Source organism: Misgurnus anguillicaudatus, chromosome 22 (assembly GCF_027580225.2).
Source record: "Misgurnus anguillicaudatus chromosome 22, ASM2758022v2, whole genome shotgun sequence".
In the NCBI taxonomy this organism is placed as follows: domain Eukaryota; kingdom Metazoa; phylum Chordata; class Actinopteri; order Cypriniformes; family Cobitidae; genus Misgurnus; species Misgurnus anguillicaudatus.
Genome location: NC_073358.2, coordinates 6,422,112 through 6,447,966, shown reverse-complemented (window position 1 = coordinate 6,447,966; position 25,855 = coordinate 6,422,112). Strand labels below are relative to the sequence as shown.

At 38.9% G+C, this 25,855-nt stretch overlaps 1 protein-coding gene across 1 annotated transcript in view; it reads left to right on the top strand.

Annotated features, from left to right (window-relative positions):
- rabep1 (rabaptin, RAB GTPase binding effector protein 1) overlaps positions 1–23,513 on the top strand; it is a 46,398-nt gene extending 22,885 nt beyond the window's left edge. Inside the window, exons 6-18 of the mRNA XM_055200545.2 lie at positions 1,327–1,462; positions 1,610–1,788; positions 2,050–2,160; positions 2,279–2,722; positions 5,340–5,444; positions 5,646–5,762; positions 5,987–6,085; positions 7,784–7,924; positions 8,370–8,559; positions 16,478–16,533; positions 16,806–16,904; positions 19,807–19,923; positions 20,625–23,513. Coding sequence (XP_055056520.2) covers positions 1,327–1,462; positions 1,610–1,788; positions 2,050–2,160; positions 2,279–2,722; positions 5,340–5,444; positions 5,646–5,762; positions 5,987–6,085; positions 7,784–7,924; positions 8,370–8,559; positions 16,478–16,533; positions 16,806–16,904; positions 19,807–19,923; positions 20,625–20,726 — 1,896 coding nt within the window. The 3' untranslated portion in view covers positions 20,727–23,513. The remainder of the gene's footprint in view (positions 1–1,326; positions 1,463–1,609; positions 1,789–2,049; positions 2,161–2,278; positions 2,723–5,339; positions 5,445–5,645; positions 5,763–5,986; positions 6,086–7,783; positions 7,925–8,369; positions 8,560–16,477; positions 16,534–16,805; positions 16,905–19,806; positions 19,924–20,624) is intronic.
- Positions 23,514–25,855: the final 2,342 nt, after the last annotated feature.

Genomic DNA, 25,855 nt, shown 5'->3' with positions numbered 1-25,855 from the left:
CGATGTTGGTTAGTAGACACGCCCCGTACTGCTGATTGGCTACAAGTGTGTTTTGGTACTCGGCCCGATTCCCTTTCCAAACCGTTTGTCAAAAATCGTGCACCCCGCTTTTAAATTGCAAATAGACTTTGAAAGTAAAAAAAGTTTATTCAGCCATTCAACTTCTAAGCAACAATTTTCAAGTGGTATAAAATCAGTTCTGTAAATTTAAAGGTGGGATGCAGGATTTTTGAGAAACGCTTTGGAAAAGGGAGTCGGGCCAGGACCAAAACACACTTGTAGCAGTAAGAGGCATGTCTACTAACCAACATCGTTGCCTGGGTTGCGTATGTGTAGGACGGGTTTATCAAAAGAAGATCTAGATTCTATTGGGGTAGGGGCGTGTTTGTTTAGGTGATTTAAAATGTCAACATTGGCTTTCAGAGACCGTGCACCCCGCCTTTAACAGTTTAAGATATCACTGGTTTCAGTTTAACATCTAGTATCCTTAATATTTTTTTAAACAGGTTGCTTAAAGGAATAGTCTACTCATTTTCAATATTAAAATATGTTATTATTACCTTAACTAAGAATTGTTGATACATCCCTCTATCATCTGTCTGCGTGCACGTAAGCGCTGGAGCGCGCTGCGACGCTTCGATAGCATTTAGCTTAGCCCCATTCATTCAATGGCACCATTTAGAGATAAAGTTAGAAGTAACCAAACACATCAACGTTTTTCCTATTTAAGACGAGTAGTTATACGAGCAAGTTTGGTGGTACAAAATAAAACGTAGTGCTTTTCTAAGCGGATTTAAAAGAGGAACTATATTTTATGGCGTAATAGCACTTTTGGGAGTACTTCGACTCGGCGCAGTAACACCCTCCCTCTCCCATTATAAGAGGGAGAAGGGGAGCGGACTTTCAGGCGAGTCGAAGTACTCCCAAAAGTGCTATTACGCCATAAAATATAGTTCCTCTTTTAAATCCGCTTAGAAAAGCGCTACGTTTTATTTTGTACCACCAAACTTGCTCGTATAACTACTCGTCTTAAATAGGAAAAACATTGATGTGTTTGGTCACTTCTAACTTCATCTCTAAATGGTACCATTGAATGAATGGGGCTAAGCTAAATGCTATCGAAGCGTCGCAGCGCGCTCCAGCACTTACGTGCACGCACACAGATGATAGAGGGATGTATCAACAATTCTTAGTTAAGGTAATAACATATTTTAATATTGAAAATGAGTAGACTATTCCTTTAAAGTTATTTTAATAAGAAACACAGGAGATTATCTTGATGTCTTCTGTCCATACCTCAGTACCAATAAATATCTATGTTTTTAGGTGAAGGAGCTAAATCACGTCCTGGAGGCCGAGAAATCCTGCCGCACAGATCTAGAGATGTACGTCGCCGTCCTCAACACGCAGAAATCTGTCCTTCAGGAGGATGCGGAGAAACTTAGGAAAGAACTTCATGAAGGCATGTGACCCGAATAACTTGTTATATTTTAGCGTGCAATATTGTATCTGCCTTCGGCTAATAATCTAAATGTTGGTTGCATCATATACTATTTCATAGAGCTTTGCATCACAGCTGATTTGACTAAATCATGTGGTTGTATTTTAGTGGTTCACCTGCTGGACTTGGAACGACAACAACACAATCAGCTGAAACACACCTGGCAACGGGCAAATGATCAGTTTTTGGAGTCGCAGCGGTTGCTGATGCAGGACATGCAGCACATGGAGAGCGTGCTGTCCAGCGAGCAGCTGCGACAGGTGGAGGAGATGAAAAAGAGGAACCAGGTATTTTTTCATCACCCTCGCTTAACTGTTGTCACACTTTTTGAGTGCTATTATTGAACTCTTCACCTTCCTGTTCAACATTTAATCAGTTATGACAGGTCAATATTTTGCTTAATATGTGGTGGGTGATAAAGCCTGATTGACTTTTGGCTTGGGGCTGTAAGCAACATTATTGTAACCTCCAACACGGGCATTCAAAAACTCTTTTTTTTTTTTTAATTTATTACCGTTATCTCCTCTTCATTGTTTGTGTCTTTCCAGGAAGAGGATGAGAAGGAGAGATTAAGTCAAGCTAAAGAGGCCAATGAGGATGAGGTGACAGAACATGCAGAAGCAGTAGAAGATTCACTGCTTGGACTCTCCATAGAAGAGGTATCGGTGCCGATGTACATTATTAGATTAGATCTGGAACTAATGTGGTTTAAGTTCAAGTGCAAGAGTGAATCATCCCGTTTCATCCTAATTGGAGGTTTTCTTTCTTTGACTGCAGTCTCACCTCAGCCACAGTATCAACAGTTCTTTGCACTCTCTGGACGAAGACGCTCCGGGCCGCCCAGACGGCTCAGACCTTTTTAAGGATGGCCTTCGGAGGGTCCAGTCCACAGACAGCCTCGGTTCTTCAGGAGCAGCCCTGCAGGCTCACGGGTTGGGCGGACAAAACAATAAGGCCAAGTCAGCCAGCCAGTTGGACGAGTCAGACTTTGGTCCTCTAGTGGGAGCAGACAGCATGGACACCTCCTCTATATCCTCCCTTCAGCCAGGACAATTTCTCCTTACTAAGGACCAGGAGAAGGCCATTAAGGCCATGACCCCAGAGCAGGAGGAGACCGCGTCACTGCTGTCCAGCATTTCTCACATGTCCAATATGGCTTATCTTCCTCCGTCTGGATACCGATTGGTCAGCGAGAGCGAGTGGAATCTTCTAGAGCAAGAAGTTAGTTCTTCTTTATTCGTTTTTTCAACTTGTCAGTGTTTTGTTGGTGAAAGTTAATATGTTGAAGCTTTGTTGCAGACCATGTATGAAGTCATGCTACTGCTAATAAACACATGCTTCAGTTAGCAGGAAAGTGATGCTGCGACAGTGTTATGGGGCTTACAAACCAAACGCGAATTCAATGATTTGCGCAAGTAAATTACATACAAAGTCAATGGAAAGAGGCGAATAGACACAAACTCGAAAACATGCCACGAAAACATGGCTTTTTGCCTTGAGCGAAAATATTCAACTCAAGCAAAAATTTAGCATGACACAGTTAAATCCCACAAGTAATCTAGACCGATGAACATGATGCTTCACCAGGGTTCCCACGGGTTCTTGAAATTCTTGAAAGTTTGTGAATCTGGGGAAAAAAATTCAAGACACTGGGAAGTTTTTAAATATATATACATAGATACAGGTCATTGAATGTGCTTGAATCTATTTTATGCAAGAAGTTTTCTGGGAAAAAAATCCATATTATTCCCTGTGTAGTGTAGGATAATATCATAAAATTCTAGACTTTTTAAGAACGTGTGCTAAACTGTTCGCTTTACATGCTTATATCTTCTATATGCTAATGTTGATTCATATCAAAATGCTTTTTTGCATAGTTGTGTTTCACACATGAAAACTTCTCGGGTTACGTATGTAACTGTTGTTCCCTGAGAAGGGAACGAGACGCTGCGTCTCCCTTACCATACTTCCTGCGTCTCTGTAACGCCATCTTTGCCAATATTTCAGATAGCGATATACTTCCTGGCTCCCGCGTCACCCCGTCTTTGTCGTTAAGCCTCACCATTGGTTGAATATGATATACACATTCAGACGCACTTACCCCTGGCGGCGTCCCCAAAGTGTCACCACAGTGATGCAGCGAGTTCCCTCGAAAGGGAACTGTAACATTGTATCTTAAAAGGTAACATGATGTAACCTTGCTCTCACTTGAAATGTGTCCCCCAATTTAGTTCTTGAATTTGAGGGTATTGGATCTTGAAAGTCCTTGAAGTTAACTAAGGTATTGGAACCCTGTTCGCGTTTGGTGTGTACACCGTATTAGGCACAAAATCACATAAATAGATCTAGACAGGTGGCACTGGGGATGGAGGCAGGTGACTTTTAGAGCTCTGTTAACCATAAATGTAGAGGTAGAAACATGCATCGTCATTGGCTACAAACTACCTGAAGTGTGTCCCTCTTATGTGTAAGCTGATTGGCTGGCAGATTGAAAGTCTGTGTATGAAATAGCCCCCATACCCTTAAAGGGACACTCCACTTTTTTTGAAAATATGCTCATTTTCCAGCTCCCCTCCAGTTAAACATTTGATTTTAAATGTTTTGGAGTCCATTCAACCAAACTCCGGGTCTGGCGGTACCACTTTTAGCATAGCTTAGCACAATCCAAAGTGTTTCAATATTTTTCCTATTTAAAACTTGACTCTTCTGTAGTTACATCGTGTACTAAGACCGACGGAAAATTAAAAGTTCCGATTTTCTAGGCCGATATGGCTAGAAACTATACTCTCATTCTAGCGTAATAATCAAGGACTTTGCTGCCATAACATTGCTGCAGGAGGCTATTTTGCTGCCAAAAATAGTCCCCTGCTATTGAAAATTACTAAGGGGACTATTTTCAGGTGCTGCGTAATATCATTGATGCTAAATGGTCTAATCCGCTTCAATGGATTATGCTAAAAGTGGTTCCGCCAGACCCGGAGATCGGTTGAATAGATTCTAAAACGGTAAAAATTAAATGTTTAACTCTAGGAGAGTTGGAAAATGAGCACATGTTCAAAAAAAGTGGAGTGTCCCTTTAAATAGTACTTTTGAAGTGGTGTCCGAAATTATAGTGGACAATATTAAGTGCACTCATTCAACCCCACAATGCACTGCAATATTGAGTGTACAACCAATGTACACTCACAGCTAGCCGCTACTCGTCCACTAAGGCTGGCGATGAATGAATTCTCGTGTCCTGGCGAAAGATGTCACTCACGTTGCAGCGCTTTCGGCAAGCTCAAGTGTCCGAATTTATTCACTTGTTTTCATTCACTCAGTCAAGTGAAATATTAGTGGACTAAATAGTGAATGAGCGTATAGGTGGCTATTTCGGACACAGCCTAGGTCTTGTGTTCTGTTTATGTGGCCGTGTATGGTAACTAGTAATCTGGGCAAAGATTAATCGCGATTAATTGCATACAAAAGTGATTTTTTTTGTCATAATATGTGTGTATACTGTGTGTAATTATTATGTATATTTAACCACACACGCTTTAAAAAATAATTTATATATAATATAATTCTTAAATGCATAAATGAATGTGTTTTTTAATATATACATATATACCGGGTACACACAGCACACACTCATATATTATGCAAAAAAAATCACTTTTATTTTGTATGCGATTAATCGCTATTAATCTTTGCCCAGCACTAGATTTGTTTACACTATATTAATTTATTTATGGGTTGAGATTTGAGTTCTAGACTACCGTGGTAAAGCGTAGCATCACTTAATTTAAGTGTTCATTCTTAAACTTTCATAACACTTTTTTTTGTTGTTCTGTCCCAGCTGAAGAATGCTGGGAGGAAGATGGGCCGGAGATGTGATATGTGCTCCAATTACGAGAAACAGCTGCAGGTCATTCAGGGACAAGAGGCCGAGACCCGAGATCAGGTTTGTCTTCTTTAATCCATTAAAAGCTTGTACTTCTACCGCCTGCATCACATTCCACCCCAATGTTAAAATGATAAAAAAAAATGTATCCGCAAATAGACGTAATGCAAAATAGAACCAATGAAATGTAAATTTTTATGAGATAAAGTGCCCCCAGAGTCGCGAGTACAGTTTCTGATTATAACTTCTTGATACTTGTAGTTAAAGAAGCTTCAGGCTATGCTGCGGCAAGCAAACGATCTTTTTGAGAGGACAATGAATGAAAAGCAGGAGTTAGAGGATTCTGTCAGACAGGCCAATGAGGAGACCACTGCCAAGGTACTGCTGCTCTCTTCTATGGGTTTGGTAAAGCACACCTCTTTAGACAAATTAAACACGGATGGCATCGCATGTACTCATTACATCTATACATGTGTTAATCCCTGAAAATGATATCTGGCTAGGTAGTTTGGAAGATGCTAAAGTGTTTAAATGTAAAGTATGCACGGATCGCTCTCAATATCGCTGAACATATTTAGTAATGTTGATTTTGTCTGGTTCAGATCTCAGAGTTGAAGCAGAAGGTTGAGGAGTCTGAATCTCTTGTTGGCGTTCTTCGACAGGCCTTCAGCCAGGCCAAGAGGAACACCCAGGAACAGATGGTATTTGGCTTTCAGTGCATTTGTTTTGTTGTCCATTTCCAATCATTTGATATGCATTTTCGTGAATGGCTTGAATTTGAATATATTTTTAATTATTATTTTCCTAATTACTGATAAGGGCATAACATAAATTTCTCATGGTATTCAGCCTTGGCTATGAGAAATTAATGGTTTCTATAAGCTTTTATAAAGCAGAAACATTTGTATCGCTAAAATTTGCTAATGTCGATACTGGTGTGACGTGAATGTGTTCCCTAAAATAAATGGCACTGGAAATGGTTCTATCATTTTGATTTAACCTCCCTCCTGATCGAAAGCCAATACAAACGTAGTTGGTTTCAATTACAAATGCCATTATGAACCATCAGCTGTTTACCAGCCATCAAAATCATTACAAATTCCTGTGATGTGTTTGACAGTATTCCACTAGGATTTGAAGCTTTTCGCACATGATCTATACGTTTACCGAAGATGTTATTTTGGTTCCTATTCACGAAATAACATCCCAACAATAGATCCCAGCACATTACCAGTAAAGACCCATAGATACCATTATAGTTACCAATACAGTTATAATTTTTAGACTTAATTTTGTTAAAATGGTGATGGTTTCTGTTGTGTTTTCAGCAAGGCTCTAGAATGCTAGATTGGTCTCTTTAACTCTTTCCCCACCAACGTTTTTAAAAAAGCTGCCTGTCAGCATTTTAATGATTTACAGAAAAGTTTAATGCCTTCCAGAAAGTTTTCTCCTTTAAATAAATAAACATACAATATATCAAATGAATAAATAGAAAGTCTGCTTTCATAACCAATTCATCTTATCTTCATTTGTTCTCTTTTTATCACCTCTCAAATATGGGTAGGTTCTTCAAAAATACCAAATTTTAGAGGTAATTGCAAGGACTTTTGTTTGAGATTAGATTTAGAACGATGATCAAAACATACGTGGTGTTACTATTTTTGGATCAGTGGATGCTTTAGTGTTTTATAAGTTGGGTAAGCGCCACCTGGTGGATAATAGCAGAAATATGGATTGTCGTAAAAACTCATAATTGGCCGGGAAGCGTTTTCTCTTAATTTCTGTGTTGATCAGTATTGGAGAACACTTGTCAATGGGGGGAAAGAGTTAATATATGCTTTATATACCCCAACGTCTCGATACCGGGGTGCCTCAAGGCTCCGTGCTTGGACCTCTGCTCTTTTCGATATACATGACATCCCTGGGTTCTGTCATTCGAAAACATGGCTTTTCTTACCACTGCTATGCGGATGACACTCAACTTCACTTGTCGTTCCACCCTGATGACCCCACGGTTTCCGCCTGCATCTCAGCATGCCTGAGGGACATCTTACTCTGGATGAAGGAGCCCCATCTCCAGCTTAACCTTCCAAAGACAGAACTGCTTGTCATATCATCTGAACCAAAGATTCATCACAACCTTTCCATTCAGCTAGGTTCCTCGACCATCACGCCATCCAGGACAGCCAGAAACCTGGGAGTGGTCATTGATGATCAGCTTAGCTTCACGGCCCATGTTGCCAGCACCGCCCGCACTTGTAGATTAATTCCCTACAATATTGGGAAAATTAGACCTTTCCTAAATGGGCATGCCACGCAGGTCCTAGTCCAAGCTGGACGTCTGCTAAATGACTAAATGTAAAACATTAAATAATGTATGTGTGTTTGTGTGTGCACAGGCTGTCTTGCTACAGTCCAGAGAGCAGGTGGCAGAAGAGTTGAACAGACTGCAGAGAGATAATGATAGTCTTCAGGGTAAACACAATCTTCACCTGACACTACAGCAGCAAGAGGATTTTAGCATGCCCACCACTGTACAGGTACTACAGCATCAGTCGTCCAATGCAAGTTGCATGACTCAAGTGTCAATCTGCTGATTTGTTGCATTTCGGAGTATGATATCTGAGCCAGAACATAATCTGCCCCGGAGCAAGTTAGCCATGTAGTGTAAGTTACTATGAACACCACAAAACTACTTTCATGGTACCCTAAACCCATGGTAACCTACCTTACCTGAACCAACTACATCGGCCTTATGGCACAGGTCCCTGTAGGCCACTATTGTGATTATGAAGTTGTTCTCATTGGTTAAAGTTATGGTTGTGAAGTACTCACGAATGTCTCGTTGTGCGCATGCCTATTACATCACCGTGTATTCAGATGTGCATTACATGGACTTTGATATTTCATCATCTCCTGACACAAGTGCCATAATTTTTTTTCCTGTGTCAAGTTTAAAATGACTTAAACAATTTTCCTACACAGGAGCTGCAGCAGCTGGTATTGCAGTACAGGGCGGACATTGTCTCTGCCCGCACGGCAGCCGAGCATTTGGAGGAGAAACTGAAGGCGGAAATTCTGTTCCTGAAGGAGCAGCTTCAAGCAGAACAATGTCTAAAGGAGAACCTGGAGGACACGCTGCAGATGGAGATCGAGGGATGTAAAGAGGAAATTGGTGAGTGTTGAAACGGGTCATAAGAAGCTTGAGTTCGGATTAGGTGGTATAGTAGTGTTTAGTTTTTAATTTTTCACTAAACTCAGCTGTATTTACATACATAAGGCCATGTAAAATCTCATAATTAGATTGAGACTTTAACCTAAATGTCACAAACAGGGTCACAGATATTGTCGTTGAGTCGTGAGATCTAGAAAGTAAATGAATTTTCTCTCAATCACCAATGTTTAACATTATTTGAAGAGACTTTACAGTTTTGTTCTACAACATGAATGTGTTAGACATTAATAGGAACTAAGATATGAGTTTGGTTTTGACTGTCGTTTTGAAAGCTTACCATGATTTCAAAAATCACTTTTCAGTTGTGTGTGTGTTTTTTTTGTGTTAAAGAGGAAGGTCTCTTCAAGACGTGTTAACCAGACTTTTTGCTGCTATTTTAAAACTTCAGGGGAATTTTCTAGGGAAACTTTCTAGGGGAACCTATGGCACAATAACCCTACAATTGAACATATTATTGAAGAGGTCTAAATTTATTAGAAATGTGTATTCAATACCAAGAAAACTACTGCTTAACCTCTGCAGAGGAAAGATTTCAAAATAGGCAGCTTTGATTTATAAACGGTTTACATGTCATTCATTTTGATAGGAGGACATAATGGACTTTGTGTTGACCATTGGCCTGATGCTACGATTTATCAACATGTCCGCCATATTGTGGGGGTGCATAATTGCCATGATACATAAAGTCAAAAGTAGGGATGCACCAATATGGAAATTTTGGCCGATACGGATAACCGATAATTATATTTGGGGGCCGATAACCGATATATATAGGCCGATAAATATTCATATTAATTTCACAATGAAAAACTCCCAGATCGCGGACATCTTGTCTTTGCGCTAGACTAGCATACTCTTCTTAAGCCCGCAACATGTGTCATCTTCGTGCTATGTCACAGAAAGCACCGATCAAAACTCCACATGGCCAGCAATGAGCCAACAAACCAAAATAATCCATAATTTATCGGCTTTCATTTATCGGCCTAATTTTGCTATCAGACCGATAACCGATATTATTAAAAATAAGCAGTTATCGGCCGATAACGATATGTCGGCTGATATATCGTGCATCCCTAGTCAAAACACGATTGTTTCCTCCTCCTTATGTAAACTTCATGCATGCAAAAACAGCTGGAAAACAGGCCAATCTCAACATAACACCGACTGTGACATAACAGTCAAGATGTTAGCATATAATGCTAGCATTTAGGCGGAGGTTCGACTATTAAGGTTCAGTGTCGGGAACGTTACTTTAAAAAAATAATTAGTTATAGTAACTAGTTACTTCTCAAAAAAAGTAAAGCTTTGTTTATACTCACGCTTTGGTCCACAACGCGAGCCTCCGCTGATCGCGCGCACGTCTCAACAAATGGACGAGGCGTTTAAAGTTGACGCGCTCGCTGTTGCACTATTCTTTGAACCACCAGGGGGCGACGCGAGCAATCAAGTCAAAAACAAACACAAAGAAGAGAATAGAAGTTGTTGTCCACAGGTGCAACCCTGGTGCTTGTAACATCAGAGCTTTATATATAAATATTAGAACATGAATAAAACGACAATCTCTTAAATATGTCTTTATTAAACATTATCATTCTGAATCATATGTAAAAGAATTTGTGTTTTAAACTGCAAAGTTTTCATACTTTACTTTCAGAGTATCAGATAAATATGTACATTGTTTTGCATGGATTGATCAAAGAGATACGTCACAGGCTTGTCTGCTCGGAAAGAATGGCCTCGAGTTCGGAGCCGCGCACGCAGTTACAAAAATGTTATACATCCAAAGCGCACGACGGCCACTCCGCGTTGACGTCATTTTTGCCGCATGCACCAACCAGCCCGTGCGGACGTGCATAGCTTAACTGAGTTAGTAACTGCGTTACATCATTATAAAAGTAACTAATTACCACGGAAAGTAACTATTGCGTTACTTAAAAAAAGTTGAAATATTTCAAATAATTTTGATGCCCCCAATATTAAATCTGTTAAATGAATTAAATGGATACTAAAGAGAAACCACTAATTTTCAACAGCCCATTAACATTAACAATCTCTACACAATTGATTATTTCTCAAAATCTATATCTTCATCTGAAACGGGCTCAAACATATAAGATCTGTGCCCGGTTGCATAAATCTACTTAGTTGAGGGTTTCCCTGAGGGAGAAAAAATCCCTGAGGTAAGGGATTTATTTAAGAGCGTTGCAACAAAGGTCTTAACTGTCACCCTTACCTAAGTGTTTATACTAAGTATTTTACGGTAGTCTCTGCCAAAACACGGTAGCGGAGATGCGGTTGCTATGGTTACAAAATCTCACAGCGGTAACAAATCAACGCACGCAGCTCAACAGACGGCGGATTTGTGTACAATGAAACATCGCAAATAACAGACTGTAAAGTGCCACGTGTATAAAACCTCTAAGTAATTCAAACTGGAAACACTTTAGATTGACGGAAGATCAAACCGCTATTCTCCTAATAAATGCGCATCTTTTTCTCTAAGGGATTATTTCTATCGTTAGAAATGCGTGTTGGTACTTCATTTTCTTAAATAACCATACAATCAGCCATCGTGTGTGACGTTAAGGGACCTGTTATAGTCCCTTAAGTTTTTAAGGGAAAATGTGACTTAAGGACTTTGTTGCAACGCATAGCAGAACTTAAGGTAATACTTTAGCATTTAAGGGTAAATACTTATTGGCAGCCTTAAGGTTCACTTAAGGGTTTTTCTTGCAACCCATTTTTTATTAAGGGCACCCTTAACCTTATATTTAAGGGATTTCTTAGCTTAAGGACTTTCATGCAACCGGGCACTGTTTCCTAGGGTTATAAATGGACATGTTAAAAAAATAATTTTTGATTTTAATAAGATAATAATATTTGTGCTGGCGATATGTTGCCGCTTTTGAAATGTTAAGCTTTAGCAGTTAAGACTAAATTAAAGTTATGAAACTCCTTCACTCAGTGGAATGCATTTATCTACTTCCTCTCATATCTCATTTCAATGCTGTCTCTCTTTCTTCCACTTCTCCCTGCATTGGTGACTTTTATTCAGACATCTTGGAAGGTATGAATCCCTGCCCGACTCTGTTTGTTTAGGCTGTATCTGTCTTTTGTGGCACCACCAGTAGCTCGCACCCAAAACCCATGAGCACTGTGTGTGTGCGTGCTTTTCTCTCACATCCATGTCACTGTGTACTACTTCATTTTAGATGTATACTAACTTCAGTCAAGTTTAATTTAGAATGTGTTACTGCCTGTGCAGCCTAATAGAAATGTGTTAAACCACATTGTGTGAAATGCATTTGAATTTTTTTTTTTGCATGCCTAACAACACTACCAGTCAAGCTGCTCTTTTGAAAAAGTTGTAAGTTATAGTACCAAGGGCTGGGTGATATTGACAAAAAATCATATCTCTATGTAATTTTGGGATGAATGGCGATATACAATAAATATCTCTGCTTTCTACAAAGTGGAATAAATGTTCACCTGCAAGTCAAAGCCTCATGCGAGATGTCACAGTGTAGTGTGAAAATAAAATTCAAAGGGGTTTTCCTCCCTGTTTGATAATATACAGCTGACACATAATGCGAGCCGGTTGAAAGGCTTATGTCTGACCTTAGTGTACATTTCTAGCATAGCTTCTATTGTAAAGGTGGGTAATCTTAGACCATAGTGATATATATGGCATTGTCTCATCCTGTATCCCTATAGGTAACAATACCTTATTTAACCAAAACTCGATATAGCGCCTAGCCCTAAAACTACCACAAAAACAATGATCTCAAGTAGAATGGCAGCCTGTGTTACCAACTATTTTCAATGTAAAATAGCCTGCTTTGAGAGTTACTAGATGGTTAGTCATACAGTTTTAGTATATTCATGATGTCATCACGTTATTTTTACTGTCATATACAGATAAGTGATTGGCTCTTGAAAAAGCTACATTTGTTGCTAGCCACTAAGGGGTGACGCAGCCGTCTACAAAGTTGCTAGATTTGTTGCTAGCCACTAAGGGGTGGCGAAGCCATCTACAAAGTTGCCAGATTTTTTGAGAGGTGACACAGCCGTCTACGAAGTTGCTAGATTTGTTGCTGGCTATTAAGGGGTGACGCAGTAGTCTACAAAGCTGCTAGATTTGTTGCTATCTACTAAGGGGTGACGCAGTAGTCTTAAAACTTGCCAGATTTGTTGGCAGGCACTAAGGGGGTGACACAACTGGCTAAAAAGTTGCCAGATTTGTTGGCAGGCACTAAGGGGTGACACAACTGGCTAAAAAGTTGCCAGATTTGTTGGCAGGCACTAAGGGGGTGACACAACTGGCTAAAAAGTTGCCAGATTTGTTGGCAGGCACTAAGGGGGTGACACAACTGCCTAAAAAGTTGCCAGATTTGTTGCTAGCCACTAAGGGATGATGCAGCAGTCTATAAAGTTGCTAGATTTGTTGCTAGCCAGTAAGGGGTGGCACAGCCATCTACAAAGTTGCTAGATTTGTTGCTAGCCAGTAAAGGGTGACGCAGCAGTCTATAAAGTTGCTAGATTTGTTGCTAGCCAGTAAGGGGTGATGCAGCAGTCTATAAAGTTGCCAGATTTGTTGCCAGGCACAGAGGAGTGATGCAGCTGTCAAAAAAAGTTGCCAGATTTGTTGCCAGGCACTGAGGGGTGATGCAGCTGTCAAAAAAGTTGCCAGATTTGTTGCCAGGCACAGAGGGGTGACGCAGTTGTCAAAAAAGTTGACATATTTGTTGCCAGGCACTGAGGGGTGATGCAGCTGTCAAAAAGTTGCCAGATTTGTTGCCAGGCACAGAGGGGTGACGCAGTTGTCAAAAGTTGCAAGATTTTTTACTACCCACTAAGGGGTGACACAGCCATCTAAAAAGTTGTTAGATTTGTTGCTAGCCACTAAGGGGTGATGAAGCCACCTACAAAGTTGCTAGATTTGTTGCTAGCTAAGAAGAGGTGACACAGCCATCTACAAAGTTGCTAGATATGTTGCTAGGCACTAGGAGGTGACACAGCCATCTGCAAAGTTGCTAGATTTGTTGCTAGCCACTAAGGGGTGGCGAAGCCGTCTACAAAGTTGCCAGATTTTTTTGAGAGGTGACACAGCCGTCTACGAAGTTGCTAGATTTGTTGCTGGCTATTAAGGGGTGACGCAGTAGTCTACAAAGTTGCTAGATTTATTGTTAGCCACTAAGGGGTGATGCAGTAGTCTTAAAACTTGCTAGATTTGTTGGCAGGCACAAATGGGTGACACAACTGGCTAAAAAGTTGACAGATTTTTTGGCAGGCACTAAGGGGTGACACAACTGGCTAAAAAGTTGCCAGATTTGTTGGCAGGCACTAAGGGGGTGACACAACTGGCTAAAAAGTTGCTAGATTTGTTGCTAGCCACTAAGGGGTGATGCAGCAGTCTATAAAGATGCCAGATTTGTTGCTAAGCACTAAGGGGTGACACAACTGGCTAAAAAGTTGCCAGATTTGTAAGCAGGCACTAAGGGGGTGACACAACTGGCTAAAAAGTTGCCAGATTTGTAAGCAGGCACTGAGGGGTGACACAACTGGCTAAAAAGTTGCTAGATTTGTTGCTAGCCACTAAGGGGTGATGCAGCAGTCTATAAAGTTGCTAGATTTGTTGCTAGCCAGTAAGGGGTGGCACAGCCATCTACAAAGTTGTTAGATTTGTTGCTAGCCAGTAAGGGGTGATGCAGCAGTCTATAAAGTTGCTAGATTTGCTGCTAGCTACTAAGGGGTGACGCAGCAGTCTTAAAAGTTGCCAGATTTGTTGCCAGGCACTGAGGAGTGATGCAGCTGTCAAAAAATTGCCAGATTTGATGCCAGGCACTGAGGAGTGATGCAGCTGTCAAAAAATTGACAGATTTGATGCCAGGCACAGAGGAGTAATGCAGCTGTCAAAAAAGTTGCCAGATTTGTTGCCAGGCACTGAGGGGTGATGCAGCTGTCAAAAAAGTTGCCAGATTGTTGCCAGGCACTGAGGGGTGACGCAGTTGTCAAAAGTTGCAAGATTTTTTACTAGCCACTAAGGGGTGATGAAGCCACCTACAAAGTTGACAGATTTGTTGCTAGCCACTAAGGGGTGATGAAGCCACCTACAAAGTTGCTAGATTTGTTGCTAGCTAAGAAGAGGTGACACAGCCATCTACAAAGTTGCTAGATATGTTGCTAGGCACTAAGAGGTGACACAGCCATCTGCAAAGTTGCTAGATTTGTTGCTAGCCACTAAGGGGTGGCGAAGCCGTCTACAAAGTTGCCAGATTTTTTGAGAGGTGACACAGCCGTCTACGAAGTTGCTAGATTTGTTGCTGGCTATTAAGGGGTGACGCAGTAGTCTACAAAGCTGCTAGATTTGTTGCTATCTACTAAGGGGTGACGCAGTAGTCTTAAAACTTGCCAGATTTGTTGGCAGGCACTAAGGGGTGACACAACTGGCTAAAAAGTTGCCAGATTTGTTGGCAGGCACTAAGGGGTGACACAACTGGCCAAAAAGTTGCCAGATTTGTTGGCAGGCACTAAGGGATGGCTAGCCATCTACAAAGTTGCTAGATTTGTTGCGAGCCACTAAGGGGGTGATGCAGCAGTCTATAAAGGTGCTAGATTTGTTGCTAGCTACTAAGGGGTGACACAGCAGTCTTAAAAGTTGCCAGATTTGTTGTTAGCCACTAAGGGGGTGATGCAGCCATCTACAAAGTTGCTAGATTTGTTGCTAGCCACTAAGGGGTGGCACAGCCATCTACAAAGTTGCTAGATTTGTTGCTAGCCTCTAAGGGGTAGCACAGCCATCTACAAAGTTGCTAGATTTGTTGCTAGCCACTAATGGATGATGCAGCAGTCTATAAAGATGCCAGATTTGTTGCTAGCTACTAAGGGGTGACGCAGCCGTCTACAAAGTTGCTAGATTTGTTCCTAAGCACTAAGGGGTGACACAACTGGCTAAAAAGTTGCCAGATTTGTTGCTAGCGACTAAGGGGTGACGCAGCCGTCTACAAAGTTGCTAGATTTGTTCCTAAGCACTAAGGGGTGACACAACTGGCTAAAAAGTTGCCAGATTTGTTGCTAGGCACTAAGGGGTGACACAACTGGCTAAAAAGTTGCCAGATTTGTAAGCAGGCACTGAGGGGTGACACAACTGGCTAAAAAGTTGCTAGATTTGTTGCTAGCCACTAAGGGTGGTGCAGCCTTCTACAAAGTTGACACATTTGTTGCCAGGCACTCATTTTAATGAAAAAAGTTGCTAAAAGAAGTGTCTGATCTGATGTTGCAACAAAGTCACTAAATTGGCAACACATGTGTCAACAAAATATAGCTGAAATACAACAACTGTTACTGAGTTAAACTGTGGAAAACAAAATATTTTGCTATGAAAGGTAAGCGTAAATGCCAAGCGATTGGTATTGAATAGTTTTTTAACAGTTTCAGTGAGCACATTGCTTCTTGACACACATTTTGTGCAAACAGTATGGTAGAAAATTGTGATTGTTGCCGGTAAAGCGGCAGTAAATCGGCGGCAGTGACGCTATACTTCTTAACACTGCTCATTGGCAACCTTAATACTGTCTATTTCTGCTCTTTAGGTGACTAGTTAGTACTGTAGGCCAAGTGATGCTCGTACCTTCACATCAAACGCACCCTTACCCATTTACTATGCACCAATCCCGCTCTATTCATTGTCAAGTCCCATTTTTTCAATTTTGTTGTTGCTCAGTTAGCACTAACACATCTCATTGTCAATAATTCATATAGTTGCTGAAGAGAACAGGCTCCTTGTTCTCTTGTCAAGGGAGAAATGGGCATCCATTGAGTACGTGACTTATTTTTTTCTCTGCCTTCTGTCTTTTAGCATCATTTTCCAGCTTAAAAACTGAACTGGAGCGAGTGAAGAGTGAAAAGGAGCAGGTAGGGCAGAAGTACAAAATACAGTATTATATAAAGTAATGCAAAAGTGTATACATTCTTTAAATCTTAATGCATTTATACATATTATGGTAGTATTTAGTAGTGTACTATATTAGGGTACTTGTTAACATTATTAAATACATTTGCTAACATGAACTAACAATGAACAATACAGTTTTTCTGCATTTATTATTATTTTTTAATGCATGTTAGTTCACTTTCATTCATCATTATTTCTCTTTTAATGTCTGATCCTTTACATTTTTAAACAGCTGGAGAGCAGTCTGGCAGAGAAGAGTCAGACATTGGAAAGTGTACAGGCTTTGAAAAACAGTCTGGAGGAACAGTTGAAAGACACCCTTAGCAGCAAGGTCTGAACTCTCATGTGACCTCTGCTTGTTTTATTACCACGTGCTGATCTTACTCATACTGTAAAAATCACAATGTACCCAATGCATGTGATTCGATCAGCTGATCAGATAAGAATGATTTACTGAAAGTCCCAGCAGATGAAACTAAAATGTTAAATTACATTTACCAAATTGACATTTAAGCATTTGACAGACACTTATGCTGCGTTCACACCAAACGCGAATAGAACATCTGGTGCAAATTATTTCAATGTTAAGTCACTGTAAAGACACGTTAACGTGCCTCTGAAGGTCTTGTGGCGTGAATGAGGAATTTGGCGCGGAGCAGTAGACTCGAGTTGAAAAATGTGAACTTAACCAATCAGGAGCCTCCGCCTGGAGTCACTCATTCAACATGGAGGAACGACTGATATTTTCCGTCAATTTCGCTTCTAACTCTTGCTTTTTACGGATGGATTCAAAATGCTCAAGAAGCAAACTAAATGTGAATTTGACGCTCTATTTGCGTTTTTGATATATTTACGGTAGAAAATGTATGAAATATCTTCATGAAACATGAACTTTACATAACATTCTAATGATTTTTGGCATAAATAATTTTTTTTATTTTGACCCATACAATGTAATTTTGGCTTTTCCTACAAATATACCCATGTATATACCACGCGTCTAGTTCCCGAGTTGAAAAATTTTAACTTTGGCGTCAATTTGCACCACGTTAACCAATCAGGAGCCTGCTTGCTGCTGTGGCGGCAGGCCCGCCCGGAGTCACTCATTCAACATGGAGGAAAGACTGATATTTTGCGTCAATTTCTCTTCAAACGCTTGCTTTTTTACGCGCGTCTATTTCGCTCCAAACGCGCAGATGTATTCAAAATGTTCAAGAGGTAAATTACACGTGGTAGACACGTATTTGACACTCTATTCGCGTTTTTGATATATTTAGGGTAGAAAATTTACGAAAATATCTTCATAAAACATGAACTTTACATAATATCCTAATGATTTTTGGCATACATTTTTTTTATTTTGACCCATACAATGTAATTTTGGCTTTTCCTACAAATATACCCATGGATATACCACGCGTCTAGTTCCCGAGTTGAAAAATTTGGACTTTGCCATCAATTTGCGCAGATGCATTCAAAATGTTCAAGAGGAAAACTAGACACGTATTTGACACTCTATTCGCGTTTTTGATATATTTAGGGTAGAAAATTTACGAAATATCTTCATGAAACATAAACTTTGCATAATATCTTAATGATTTTTGGTATAAATGTTTTTTTATTTTTACCCATACAATGTCATTTTGGCTTTTCCTACAAATATACCCATGTATATATCACGCATCTAGTTCCCAAATTGAAAAATGTGGACTTTGGCATCAATTTGCACCGCGTTAACCAATCAGGAGCCTGCTTGCTGCTGTGGCAGCAGGCCCGCCCGGAGTCACTCATTCAACATGGAGGAACGACTGATATTTCGCGTTAATTTCGCTCCAAACGCTTACTTCTTTACGCGCGTCTATTTCGCTCCAAACGCGCAGATGCATTCAAAATGTTCAAGAGGCAAACTAGACGCGAATTTGACCCTCTATTCGCGTTTGGTGTGAATTCAGTATTAACAGTGCATGTAATATATAAAAAAATTTTTATCTGTGTGTGTTCCTGGGATTGAACCCATACAGAAAAAGTAACTTGATGGACACAAGCAGGATAGTTTGGGTCTTCTCTGGCATTTTAAATTACCCGATACCGCTAATCATGTTAAAGGATTAGTCAATTTTCTTCTAGATAATTTACTCACCACCATGTCATCCAGGGTCTTGATGTCTTTCTTTGTTCGGTCCAGAAGAAATTATGTCCAGGATTTTTCTCATTTTGATGGACTTAAATGGACCCCAAATGTAATTAAATGTTTTAATGTAGTTTAAAATTTCAGTTTCAAAGGACTCCAAAAGAGGCATAAGGGTCTTATCTAGCAAAAAATTCTTGCCAAAAATAAAAAATACGCACTTTTAAACCACAACTTCTCTTCTTTCTCCAGCTGTGTGACAAGCTAGCGCGACCTCACGTTATTGTGGTGACGTCGAAAGGTCACGCGTTACATATGTGACACGCACATTTGCGGACAACAACGTCAAAACGGTCCTCTTTCTCCACACTTGTAAACACTGGGGCGTCGTTTCGCATACGTCATTCGTGACTTTTTGACGTGATGACGTATTACATGAGGTTGCGCTGGCACGTCACACGACCGGAGGAAGACTTGTGATTGCCTTGGTAATATGTTTTACGACTTGGTAATGTGTTTTATCTGTTCTTAACTGTGATATTTTTGTTTTATGTCGTCCTATATTGGTTTTATGTTTGCTTTGTACAGCACATTGGGCAACGGCAGTTGTGTTTAATTGTGCTCTATAAATAAATTGATTGATTGATTGAAGACAAGAAGTTGTGGATTAAAAGTGCATATTTAAAATTTTTCTTACCAAAAATGACAGTCGTTTTGCTAGATAAGACCCTTATGCATCGTTTGAGATCGTTTAGTGTCCTTTGAAACTGCAATTTTAAACTGAATTAAAACTGTTAAGTGTTGGGGTCCATTAAAATGAGAAAAATCCTGGAATGTTTTCCTCAAAAAACATAATTTATTCTCGACTAAACAAAGACAGACATCAACATTTTGGATGACATGGTGGTGAGTAAATTATCTAGATTTTTTTTTTAAGAAAATGGACTAATCCTTTAAACTTTCCTGGGGTCGGACCTCGTGTTTTCGGATATAAGTGGACCCGTGAAGACCTCTACTTTGCACTGCTAAAGAAATGCTAATAAATTAACACGCTCATTTGAATTAACAACAGTCTTCACAGTGAATTTAAATGCATGTGTTGCAGAGTGCTTTGGAGAGTCAAGTGTTTGAAGAGAAAGACAAATCTCAAAGACTTCAGACTGAGCTGGATGTCAGCGAGCAGGTCCAGAGAGACTTCGTCAAACTGTCTCAGACTCTTCAGGTAAAATCCATTCACACACACAGAGCATAATAATTCTTTATGCTTAATTATACCACGGGTCTGTTGTATGCTGCATTCTGATTGGCTGAGAAATGCTCTATGGGTGTTGATTATTTTTCTGTAAACCGCACACCTAACTTTTCAAATGTCTTAAAAATAGGCACCAGAGCAATGTTTGTGGTAACCGTGGTATAAGCGGAATAATTGACTCCTTTGAATTATTTGAAAATAATGCACACCTGCGGTGTAACGGCAATCCGCATTACCAGCTTGGTGTGCATTATGTAAGGAATAATTGACGACGGGCCATTGAATTATAAGAAAATAATGCACACCAAGGTGGTAATGCACCGCAGGTGTGCATTATTTTCAAATAATTCAAAGGACCGGAGTCAATTATTCTGCTTATACCACGGTTACCACAAACATTGCTCTGGTGCCTATTTTTAAGACATTTGACAAGTTAGGTGTGCGGTTTACAGAAAAATAATCAACACCCATAGAACATTTCTCAGCCAATCAGAATGCAGCATTCAAAAGACCCGTGGTATAATTTCTTATAATTCAATGGGCCGTCGTCAATTATTTCTTTCTAAAAAGAGCGAAATACTGTACAATACTGTATTGGTTGCATATAATGCACATTTTGATACACAACACCATAAGTGTGCAACTAAAGATGCAACGCTTTGCTCTCGTAGGTGCAGTTGGAACGGATCCGGCAGGCGAACTCGTTAGAGCGCATCCGGGTCATCCTCAACGACACCAACTTTACAGACATCAGCCAGCTTCCCGAAACATGATGTCACTTCCTCTTTATGACTCCAGTGCTCATATATAAATACACATACGCACTCCACTTCCACCCCAGCTCCAACTTCATCACTGTGCCTATCCCGACGAGATTTCTCTAGCCGATCAAACAGGCCTGGGAATCTGAAAAGCAAAGAGCTGGGGATTCACAAAACATAATCAAAATCTTTGGTGTGTGGAGGACCTGAGAGTCTTAGAGATCACTACTGATACCTACTACTGCTATCGACTAGCTTGTAAATACGTTAGCAAGAAGAAAGGCCGATGGGTTTTAGCCAGATTTGTGTCTTGTGATGCGGTTTACTGTGGATCCTGCGATGAGGAGCTGCTGTTTTTTTTTAATGAACGAGAGTCCATGATAATCATTTACTGTGACTATCCCATACCCCGATTCTACCAAAGTTCTCGTCTCATCTTTATATTTTCACTCTTTTCTCTACCGACGCTGCTCAGCTTCTCTTCCTTTCCATGTTTTGAACTAGAAGCAGTGACCTATGAAGGAAAACGCCCCTGAAGTGTTTTGTACATACGAGTATATGTACAGAGTATATGTGTATATTGAATTAGTTAAGTTAATACACTCAGTCTCGCTCTTTACAGTTTGACACGCACCGTGTTTCTCCCGTCCGCCAATCATTTCACCGGGATGTACTTATTGGCTGTGTTGTGTGGCTGTTTTTCTTCTACATACATTTGAAATCCTCCTTAATGTGTTTTGCTTGAAGTTACTGCTTTTTTTTGGTTGTAACGGACAGGTTTTTGCTTGTTTTGTGTTTTTTATTTCATACATGCATACATTTTAGTTAATCTGATTTGTATTTAAATATGCCTGCTCTCGAGTAGCGGCTCTGATTCTGATGCACATTTTATTCGTCGGGTATATAGCACACGGACCGTTTTCAAAAGTATTCGTCTGTCCCTATCAATCTGATAACTGCGTAATGAAAGACGCCTAGCAGTATATAAATGAATCACACTATGCTTGTTATTTATATCAGACTTTGGGATGTCCTGTGTGACTAAAAGGCATCTTAAAAGCTGGAGAGTTTTGCATACCACGGTAAAAGTGGTATAATAACCTACCTGTATTCATTTTATAAGTAAAAACCTTGATTGGCAAAAAATGAACTTGTTTGGAATGTCAAAAATATATTGAAAAGATGTAGGGATAATTGTTTTAAATAATTTCAGGCTGGTTTTTGAGATCACAACTGGCAACCCAGCTGCAGAAAGTGTATGCACTATACATTCAACAGTAAGACTAAACGGCACATATTAAGTTTCTTGTAGATGGGACTCAAACTTATTTTAATGAATATTTTTAAAGAAAACATTACTTTTGTTTAGGTTGCAGTATTTTTTTATTGCTTCCATGTGTAAAATATCTAAATATCCACTCTTAAAAAAATGCAAGTCAAAAAGAGACGACCCCAGCTTGCTAGGATTTAATTTAACACATGCTGGGTTGTTGGGTCAAATATCATATGTGACCCTGGACCACAAAACCATAAGGGTCCATTTTTTATTATTATTGAAATGTATACATCATCTGAAAGCTGAATAAATAAGCTTTCATTGATGTATGGTTTGTTAGGAATTAATAATTTGAAATCTGAGGGTGATAAAAGTTTGAATATTAAGAAAATTGTTTAAATGAAGTCCTTAGCACTGCATTCACTCACAAAAATAAAAGTTTTGATATATTTACGCTAGGAAATTTACAAAATAGCTTCATGAAACATGAACGTTATGTAATATCCTAACGATCTTTGGCATAAATAAAAAAGTCGTTTATTTTGACCCATACAATGTAATTTTGGCTTTTGCTACAAATATACCTGGGTGATTCTCACGAAATCCAGATTTAGAAGGTGTCCATGCATCAGATTTTTTTTTAAAAGCCCTTGAAGCCAATTTTTTTGCACATATAAGATTAAGGTCTGAACTTACTATAACCATTATTTTTAGAGGATTTAAAAAATATTTCCTATAGAATTATTACAGCAATAAGCCCCAAGAAGCAGTGGGTTACCATTTTATAACACCTAAGGGGCGTTGTTAGGCACGAAGCGGAGTGCCTAAAACCCCCTTGGTTGTTAGACAATGCACTGTAACACCACTGCTTCGCGGGGCTTATTGTGTTTATAAACCGGTTACTTCATATGCATAACAGGGTTTCGTAAAATGAAACACAATTAAGGTGTAATTATATTAGTACAAATATCACTCTTCCGCCAAACAAAGTAGTTCCACAGAATCAAGTGTGGCTGCAACAGAGCGCAGTTCACAAACAACACAGACGCAGCAAAGACACAATGAAAATATGATTTAAGACTGTGGTGTTTATTTTTATAAATCAACATTCATCTAATGCAATTGTAGACAAATTAAAAATATGATTGAAGAGTGTGGTGTTTATTTTCATAAAATAGTACGCAGCAACAGTGCCGCAGAGATACTTATGTAATGCAGCCTGTCCCGTGGGTTTACTGGGGTATTTTATCACGGCTTAGAACGCGTTTCAACCAATCATAATGAAGAACCAGAACTACCTGTTTTATAATAAAATTTTTAGATTATCATTATCAAAATGATCATTACCGCAACATGGTATTACATTAAATATATGCATTTACAAACTCATGTTTTGGTAATGAGAACTAAAAAGTTGTCTAGGTACTATGACAAACAAAATGTTAACTTTTATCTGGAGAGAAAAAATAAGAACTGCTTACCTGGTAGCCATCTTGAGTGTCAGTCAATTATGTCCCTTCCAACAATTTTTTTGTTTTGTTGAAAATGTTAGTTCCTTGGTGGCTTAAACAATGATTGAAAATTGTTGCGGAGGATGAAAAAAAATTTTCTTGGACACATTTATATTCCTTATTATTGTCTCTACATTTACCAATGATCACCAAATCCCACATGTTTCTTTACTGTAAATGTTTATGGGTGATTCTCACGAAAACTTGGTTTTAAAAATGTCAAGCATGAAAATGTAAAAATTGCTTAAATTTACTTTTTTCCCACCAGACATTGAAAAACAAAGTCTGGAGTAAATGGGAACATTAATTTAAAAACTTTTACTTATCATTTAACACTTTTTGTAACAATTTAAAAATGAGTCCTAAAAAATCTCATTACCGCAACAGTCAGAAAACATCAACACTGACATATTTTCAAAATGACATGACAAACCTGAAAGAACATAATTTGGAGATTCTGCACATGCATTTAAAATCAAAGTATTATGCTTCTATTAATTAAATTAACATTTAATAAGCATCTGTTGCGGTAATGATAATCAAAATGTCGTGTAAGCATTCTGACAAGACAATATTTCAAATTAACTGTAAAAAAAATTATCTTACCTGGTAGCCATCTTGAAGTAACTGGTCCATGTGGTTGGTCACTCAAAATCAAACTTTATTAAAATTCTGTATGTGTGCTTAAACTGTTCTCAAAAAGTGTTGCGGGGATGAGAACATGAGGCATGGACACATAATATTCCTAAAATTTCTTCATTATTATTATACGTGAATATTCAGTAAATATTTTTTCTGTCATCTAAAGTAGTCTAGCAAAACATCCATTTATTTTTTTTCTTAATATTTTTGTGTTAATTTGATTATATTACTACATAACGCATGTTCAAACACAGCCGGACACATTGCGGTAATGAGAATTTCAGCAGAAAATGAGATAAAATTTACAATTATAAATTCTTATGTTGAAATCACACATTGTGCAAGGTAGAACACAGTATTGTGTTAATTCTGATGCTTTTTAATGTTACTATATTACACATTTTAAAGCTAAAATCATTAGTGCCGTGGTGTTTCAATGGTTTCGTGAGAATCACCCTTATAGTATAACATGCACTGAAGCTTTTTATTTTTTAGATTTTTTAATTATAAATATTTCCATGTCAAAGAACCCAAATCCAGTCATGGACACGTTGCGGTAATGAATATTTTCCCCTTAAATGTGGAAAAAACTACAAAATAGTTTTTATGATGTCATTTGAAAGTATGTGCAAAATAGACAATGAAGAGATGTTTGTAACTGTATGCTTCTTATTTTGATAGCATTTACTTTTATTATCAAAGTGTTTCATGACACCTCGCAAGTCTAATTTCGCGAGAATCACCCACCTGTGCTGCTTAAGGATCACATATAAACATTTTCTGGGTTAATTTACCCCAACAGGTATAAAATAACCAAACATTTCTAAGATGCATTAGGTTTATAACTTACTGGTATTTAAAAAAAATGTTAATTGAAGTTTTATCGCAACTATTGTTACGTGAGAATAACAAACCAAAACCAATTTAACGCTACCCTTGTATGACCTCTGAACTCCATTAACAACAGCGACCATATACTGACATATACAAGCAACACTTCTGTGTGAATATATGCATTGTGTGTCGTGGAAGTGTTCATTTTTTTACGCTGTACATTGCAGCTCATAACGCTCACATGTTCCACGTTGTCTTCGCATTGTAAAATGTATAAGCTACTTGTAAGTATGGAGTTTATTTGGTTCATGTTTCACTTCAAAACATTTTACGTTTTTTTGTGACTACCAGTCACTGGTGTAACTCCGAACAATGAATCGATCGTATAAAGACACTTCTTCACTCAGTATAATTTATAATTCATGAAAGTGTTTTCAGCTGGGTCTGTGAAAAGTGATGATTGAAATGCTTTCACATTAACAACGGTTATATTTCTATTCGCATGTCGTAATGCAGAAACCCTTGCGATTTATATACTGTACTGTGTACATAACCCTGTATATATCTATATAATAAAACAAATTGAAACCAAAATTCTTCTTGTAGGCCAATCAAAAAGAAGTAGTGCTATCTTTCTAGATGAACTTATTTTTCTGTGGGTGTCCATTTCTGGTTTCCTTAAACTATTTTTAGTTTAAGGAAACTACATTATTTTACAGAAAACAATCAAGATGGGTTAAAAAAAATAACCCAGCTTTTTGTGTTGTTGGTGTTACAAACATGTTAAGCTGACTACAAACTTCTTGACATTTATCTTTTTTCTCTTTACGCAGTATGACCTCTTTAGATAAGCCATTGTTTGGGTTCAGGAAATGACA